We start from the raw sequence: 8,184 nt of genomic DNA, 5'->3' as shown, positions 1-8,184 counted from the left end.
GTACACAAAGTATTTGTGAGGTTGCCTGTGATATTTTATTTTCTTTATTTATTCATGTCATCGTCGCATACTACTTAGTTCCAACAATCAAAGATAAAAAAGCGACATTAAAAACTTAAAAATGATAAATTTATAACAACATATTTAAAGACTATGGTATCTCTAGACGGGTAGATGACTAGTTTTATAGTGTTACGAGATATTAATACAAGCCACCAATATCCAAATGTTGACTAGTTTGGAAAAATTATATTTTCGATGGACAGACAGACAGACAGACAGACAGACAGACAGACAGACAGACAGACAGACAGACAAAAAGACAAAAAGACGACAGAAGGACGAACGAACGGACGGACGAACATACCTACCTACCTACCTACCTACCTACCTACCTACCTACCTACCTACCTACCTACCTGCCTACCTGCCTACCTGCCTACCTGCCTGCCTGCCTGCCTGATACATACATACATACATACATACATACATACATACATACATACATACATACATACATACATACATACATGCATGCATGCATGCATGCATGCATGCATGCATGCATGCATGCATACATACTTACATACATACATACATACATACATACATACATACATACATACATACATACATACATACACACACACACACACACACACACACACACACACACACACATACATACATACATACATACATACATACATACATACATACATACATACATACATACATACATACATACATACATACATACATACATACATACATACATACATACATACATACATACATACACACATACATACATACATACATACATACATGCATGCATGCATGCATGCATGCATGCATGCATGCATGCATGCATGTATGTATGTATGTATGTATGTATGTATGTATGTATGTATGTATGTATGTATGTATGTATGTATCAGGCAGGCAGGCAGGCAGGCAGGCAGGCAGGCAGGCAGGTAGGCAGGTAGGTAGGTAGGTAGGTAGGTAGGTAGGTAGGTAGGTATGTTCGTCCGTCCGTTCGTTCGTCCTTCTGTCGTCTTTTTGTCTGTCTGTTTGTCTGTCTGTCTGTCCATCGAAAATATAACATACATACATACATACATACATACATACATACATACATACATACATACATACATACATACATACATACATACATACATACATACATACATACATACATACATACATACATACATACATACATACATACATACATACATACATACAAACATACATACATACGTGTAAAATAGTTGGCGGATGATTAAACACATACCCGACGCAATAAGCAAACGCATCTCAACGATGTATGTATGTATGTATGCATGCATGCATGTATGTATGTATGTATATACATATATATAAATATAATATATATATATATATATATATATATATATATATATATATATATATATATATATATATATATATATATATATATATATACACGCACACATTCGTTTACCTCAATCGGAGAGTCTGCGCTGTTGTAATTAAAGTTGAAAAGTCCTGACAGACTTGGTGACAAACAAATATTTCGATCACAGCAGGAATATTTCCGATATATACACAAATAAAACACACCCGATTAATCACGAAAACTCACGAAAAGCGGGTCAAGGTCAGCCGCTCTGACTCAACTGTCAGATTTGGATAGAAAATGTCGGGGTTCCGGCTAGGTCAAATGGGCCTGCAAGGGTTTAGCAACCTCACTCAATCTGGAATTCCGTTGACAATATATATTCCGCTTGTGTCTGTGTCATCGTTGAATTCCGACCGTCACATCTACGTACACACGAAAATTGCCAACACAACAATGTGTGGTCTGCAGACGTGGGCTGGCGATATCCTAAATATAGCGGTCACACGTCGCTAAAAATTTTTTGAAATTGTTCTGATGATACATAGGACTTTCTGCAGCCGTAAAATTCATTCAGTCTTCTCCCGACGTTTGTAAGCGCCTCCGTTTTGATTTCTACAATCACACTTAATCAGAAACAGCAGAAACACTGTGTAGTTGTCAAATATGTTCTCTTTGTGTGCGTCACAGTTACACGTCAAATCGTCCAACCGTCCCTTCTCGCGGATGCCGTCTTCCGGGTCATTGCACAGCTATTCCACGAAAGACTTAGTTGCTGCGTTTTTACAAGACCTGGGAATATCCCAACTTCCATGGAAAACTTTATCGATTACTTGGGCAACACGGGACGATACCAACTATATAAGAACAGTGTTTCTAATATGTAAAGTTTAAAGGAGAATCAATCAACCTTTGTTCGGCACTCTCAAAGTTGCTGGACTCTGTATACTGTATTCTTTATATCTCTGTACTGGCCAGATACTGACCCTAAGGGCACCAGGAAACGCCCTCAACGAACATTTCATGAGAACCAGGAAGAAGAGTTTCATTTCCATGTACGTTAAGTGCCCTTTGCAGACAGTAAGCTTATACAGTGCACAACCAACACAGTCTCCATGCAGGATGTTCTGAATGGCTAACAAAGAAGCGACGTGAACGCTCCACATTACTCGTCATTTGTTCAGCGCGTTGCAGTTGCCAGGGATCTTCCTCAAAAACCAGAAACTCTGTATCTCATTAGTAGGCTCCTGCTGTGATTTTTTAAAGAAAGGGTATGTACATTGTGAACTTCCTCGTCCAAAGGTTGTTTCTGTATTATCTGAGTCGGCAAGGGTTCGAAGCAAACCACCTGTATGGTAGTGGCAACTTATACAATGCAACTATTGTACAATTTGTACCATTTCTTTTTTATGATCGTTGCTATAACTTTCCAGCATAAAGTCAGAGGAATTTGCTGAAAGGTTTTCCATGCATATTCCTTCTTTACTTATTGGCTGAAGTCCGCTCTGAGCGCATCTCTTTTCTTACCTTTTGGAGACAACGAGGCCAAGAAACTACAGTCCATGACGTAAAGCTTAGATCGGCGGCTGGATTACTGTAAACTCGATTAATGTTTGCTATTAAGTGAAATATTGCTTTCCTTTTGCGAGACAAAAACTTCAAGCAGCCAAGAAAACTCTATTTAAATTGGGTCAGAGCACTGTTACTTTTCGATTTCTGAAACTGCTCGTCCAATTTCTGTATAAAAATGATCCACAAAATGTTGATAGAGACTTTTGAAGGTGTACACAGTCGTGTCACGGTCCCTCCATCACGTGATAGCGATCGCGATAGAGTAATAGCGGGACCGTGGCTGGATCAAGATTTACTCTCACAAAAGTCAAGGCCGTCCGTCAGTCAAAGACGCGGAAGTATTCTGCTGTCTACTGTGTCCTTTTCATCAGGGGTCGAAGTCCTGCTGTCGGGTTTCTAGATCGCCTGTCAAGCGTGAAAACCCTACGTGCAAATTGCACAATAGGTAAAGATAGAAGGGGACTACCATGCATTGTCAGTATTCAGAGTCTGTTACATCGTGACGCAATGCCCAGATATGATACTTTAAAATATATTTTTTTAAAGTTCTGTCCTGACAGTCAAAAATACTTAGCGGTACTAGCTTTTAGTCGGTAACTGTAATCTGGCAACTTTTAATAATAGCAAATCTAATTCACGATTCTATTTTATCTTTCCGCAGGAAGTTATGATCGCTACTCTCACAGACTTGTGTCTTCGGACAATAGGAGAAAATTTGAAAACATTGTACAGTGAAGTACGGCACGGGCTGCCGACAAGGTTTAAAGAAATGATTCTCGAGAGACTTGAAGATGACCAGTTCACGACCCCCAACTTGCCCTACGTACAAACTGGCTTGTTCGTTTCACAGCTGAAACGACTGCATTTTTCGTACAACAGGAAAGTTACAGACACCGTGTTGGAAAGTATTGCGGCAACAAGATGCCAACTCCAGTATATTCTCATCGAACACTGTCCCAAGATCACTGAAAGAGGGTTGAGGGCGCTGATCTGTAACCAGCGTAAGCTGGAACACTTGCAATTAGAATACGCCGTGAAGAAAGACAGTGGCAAATTCTTACAGGAAATAAGTTCTCCAGCTTTGCAAACTGTAAGCCTTGCTCTCAGGTTTGACTCCGAGAGCCTTGAAAAAAAAATCATCAAGAATGAAATCAGCTTGTTGAGAAATCATAAACGGATCAAGAAAGTAGCTTTACTGCATGACATGTACCAAAGTCGTACGTCAGGAATCTACGACAAACATGTAAAGGAGATCGCAAGCATTCTTGGAAACAACTTGGAGAGTCTCGAACTTTATGGAAATGTCCACATCACTGAAGACAGTTTCTCAGCGATAGCGTCCAGATGTCCGCAAATCAAAGTCTTCAAGACTGATTTGTATGAATTTGAACCAAAAATTAGCCACTGTTTTGAGATTTTATCACATGGTTGTCGGAAACTGGAAGAGATTTATTTGAGAAACGCCGACAGATTCAACTCTAAACCGTACAATCTGTCTTTCGATACCAGGTATTACCAACTTCCTACAACTCTTCGCAAACTAACAATTGACGGAAACTATGTGTTGCAAAACCAGCCGTTAGTGTTCAAACCTTTAGTAAATTTACACACCTTAGAAGCACCAATGACACTTTTCGATAGCAGTTCGGTAGGGACAGTATTTTCAACGTTTGGAAAGAAACTGAAAGAGTTAAAATTCCGCTCCGACTTCAACAGGAAGAAAACTGAAACTATAGAAAACAAGACCGTTGCAGCAGTTGTTGATCACTGTACTAATCTGGAGAGACTTGAAATCGCATGTATGTATGACACATCTCTCAACAAGCTTTATCAGTTATTTAATGACGACTCAAGGGCTTGTAAATTGCGGAAGCTACTGCTCAATATACACACCGAGCCCGCAGTCAATGATTTCCAGGCCAAATACAGACAGAAAGAGTACCTGCTGACGATAGCCAGGAAGTGTGAAAATATTATCGAATTAGAACTTGAAACACAGACCGCGGACGACGAATTACTCTGCGCCATAGCTGAACATTGTCAGAGTCTCAGGAAACTTGGGTTGTACGGTAAATACTCCATTGACGAGGACATCAGAATCACCGATAGAGGGCTCTGTGAGGTGGCACTTCATTGCCCGCTTGAGTATGTGATCATTCTATGCTGGGAGAGCTCCATGGTAACAGGGAAGGGTGTGATGGCAGTTGCGAACTGTTGCCCCCTCGTCAAACGTTTCAGTGTTATCACCAACAGAGGTTTTGACAGACAATCCGTCGAAAAATTACGAAAAAATACAATCGAAAGGATCTACATCACCCATGCTAACCAGTAAGACTTACAAAGCAGTTATCTACTTCATGTCGAGACAATTCGCCGCCGTGACGCTTGAAGTCAGGCGGGAACGAAGGTAAAAAATTTTGATTCGTAACTAGAGTTTCGATATGCTCTGTCATGGAGTCTAATGGACTAATATCCGATCAATCACGATTCCTTAATTATAAACAATCTTAAGCTAATATATGTCATAAAAAAGATTAAGAAAGATTAAACTTTTGAAATCAATTTACACCAGTCATATCGTTATGATCACAGAAGTGACAGGAATTGCGTACATATTGCAATCTTGCCCTCTCCACGGAGAAATTGACTTTCCTCGCGTTGATTGTGTCTGTGAAAGTCGATATTACCCAAGATGTCACTCTAAAAGAAAATTTAATCTGCACCATCAACGTTCTTTTACGGAAAGCAAAGGATATATTAATCAGATTTATGGCTTGACCCCAACTGACTTCATATTTACCTTTTATTTGAAACATTTTACAAATGTTTTACACGTGTGTCTTTAAACATCTGTTATTTCAGGCATTCAATTTTGTAGGTAAAGACACCTCATATATAATTATATATATATATATATATATATATATATATATATATATATATATATATATATATATATATATGAGTATACATATGACTCGTGGGAAATTACAGTGCTCGATGCGAAAAGCAGAGCGTTATAAATAATAACATAAATTACTTCAAGTACAAAGTGATAATATCTGTAACTTAAAGGCCCAATAGCTGTATCTTTTAGCATTATTTTTGTGATTTTTCTTCCAAACTAAAACAAGTTCTTGGGAATGTACTCCTTGAGGGGTGTTTACAAAAAGTATAATAAACTGTCCACAGGGATTGCATGTGCAATTTTTAGCAAGATAAATATTAAACGTTTGCCCAAACGTAAAACGGCGCCCCTATTCAAATATAGTAAAAACACTACACGTCGTGCATATATGCATTGGAATCTCCACAGAAACAACAGAGTAGTCCAATATAATGCATACTGCTAAATGTTTTCCACTTGGATATCATATGCTTTTTTGGAATATTACCAGATTTTTAAAATGGTGGGAAATCAAAATAATGGTTAAAATTTAAATTAACTTGTCCAATTTTTCAGTAGTAGTAAAAGACTATATCCTTTAAATTTGTAAAATTAAATTTAAAGAAAACCAAAATAGAAAACCTTTTTCAGGTCAAATTTCTCGAGTTACAGCTACAGAGCTACAGGGGCTTTAAGTTCACTTAAGTTTCATGCTGTCTACAGTCTATCGAAGTATGTATCTGTACGCTTCGATATATATAATATATATAATATATATAATAACACAAAATTACTTCAAGACTTCAAGTACAAAGTAATGGTATCTGTTACTTAAGTTTCATGCATCCTGCAATCATCAGACAGATGAAGTGAAAGTAATACTAGCTCAACACTCTTATATATGTATGATCGGGACGTACCATTCTATTTATAGGTGGTGTTAAAATTTGATAGATAATATTTGTTTTGGTGGGAAATTACAGTGTTCGATGCTACAAGCAGAGCGTTATAAATACTAACACAAATTACTTCAAGTACGAAGTAATTTTTCCGCTGCAATTGCTCGAAAGCAATAAAAAGCAAACAATATATTCAAGACTATGTGTATGTTTGTTATGTATAGGTATGTCTGAGTGTGGGCAGTGACACGTATATTTAAGTACACGTCTATGCTCTGACAAGTGCTGATTGCTTGAAGTTTAATTTGTAACTCTTCATGAGTACAATGACAATAAAACACTAATGACAGTGAAATGAAATGTCGATCTCAGCAGTAAAGACGTGGAAGGTGGCGACTGAACGTAGCGCACACTATGGTCGACGATAATCGCGCAATCCGAATCTACAAACACGGGACATGAAACCATCGCGAAAATGAATTAATGGTCATGACCAATGGTCATGACCATTAATTCATTTTCGCGATGGTTTCATTTAATTTGTCTAAAACCGGGGTCGAATATAAGCATGGTCACCCATCTATTCAGTATCTTTCAACATGTCAGACAATATAAGTAGTATTTCGTATCAAACAAAATTCATGAAAAATGGCCGACTTTGTCCATTTAATGGAAAAGGGGAAAGTATTGGTGTGCCACTTGAGGGCGTCACTTGGACAGAACTCTTTGACATCAAAGTCAAACACCTACCTCGGTGGTTTACACGGATCGTACTTTTTTAGTGTGTTACTGTGTCGTGAAATATCTACTAAATATATCATGAAGTCAAATCACGTTGATCGTGTATGCTATACCCTTTATAACCACTGACCAGACTGTCAGCCAAGGTGTGCAGTTTGTGAGAGCCATTAATTCATCCACATACCAAGAAGTGGTTCATCATTTTTGAGCTGTTTTGTCTGTGAAGTTTAAGACGTGTTTTGTTGACAAGTCTTCCAGCACAGCTTACGGTCCTCACAAATGACTGGTTTGTCTAGATTAGGTTTATTGCATTTACAGGCCTCCGGCCCATATACAAAACAGAAAACACAATGTACAAAGAGCTATGTGAGAACACACTTATAGAACTGCTTTCCTCCTACAGAAAGCTTCATATACAAATTTTCAGAGTTTAAGTAGACGATCAGACGGTTTTTCCATAAGTCTTGTAAATTTAAGGAAATTTGCGTCTTTCTGAAATTCTTCCTTGTTTGTCAAAATTAACAAAGGCTTGACAAAAATAATGATGAATGACAGTGGCTTTGGGAGGGTTCGCGTTGACAAACCCTAGTTTAGGGCAGTTGTTCAATTGTTACATACATTTGTAATTATTCACGCTAGTAGTCATATCCATTGGACAGACATTGCATGTCTAACTGGCATATGTGAATTAGCATACT

General features: G+C 38.1%; 1 protein-coding gene across 1 annotated transcript; it reads left to right on the top strand.

Moving 5' to 3' along the window:
* Positions 1 to 2,435: 2,435 nt before the first annotated feature.
* On the top strand, positions 2,436 to 5,481 carry LOC139143276 (uncharacterized). Its single transcript, XM_070713473.1, has 2 exons — positions 2,436 to 2,658; positions 3,621 to 5,481. The coding sequence occupies exon 2, from the start codon at positions 3,627 to 3,629 to the stop codon at positions 5,289 to 5,291; it is 1,665 nt and encodes a 554-aa protein (XP_070569574.1). The 5' UTR covers positions 2,436 to 2,658; positions 3,621 to 3,626; the 3' UTR covers positions 5,292 to 5,481.
* The last annotated feature ends 2,703 nt before the right edge of the window (positions 5,482 to 8,184 follow it).

Source organism: Ptychodera flava, chromosome 11 (assembly GCF_041260155.1).
Source record: "Ptychodera flava strain L36383 chromosome 11, AS_Pfla_20210202, whole genome shotgun sequence".
Classification (NCBI taxonomy): Eukaryota; Metazoa; Hemichordata; class Enteropneusta; family Ptychoderidae; genus Ptychodera; species Ptychodera flava.
The sequence above is the reverse complement of the archived record's forward strand: the minus strand, read 5'-3'. Positions and strand labels throughout refer to the sequence as shown.

What these genes read in the sequence shown, in the direction of transcription:
- LOC139143276 (XM_070713473.1), top strand. Translation starts at nt 3,627, where the DNA reads ATGATCGCTACTCTCACAGACTTGTGTCTTCGGACAATAGGAGAAAAT.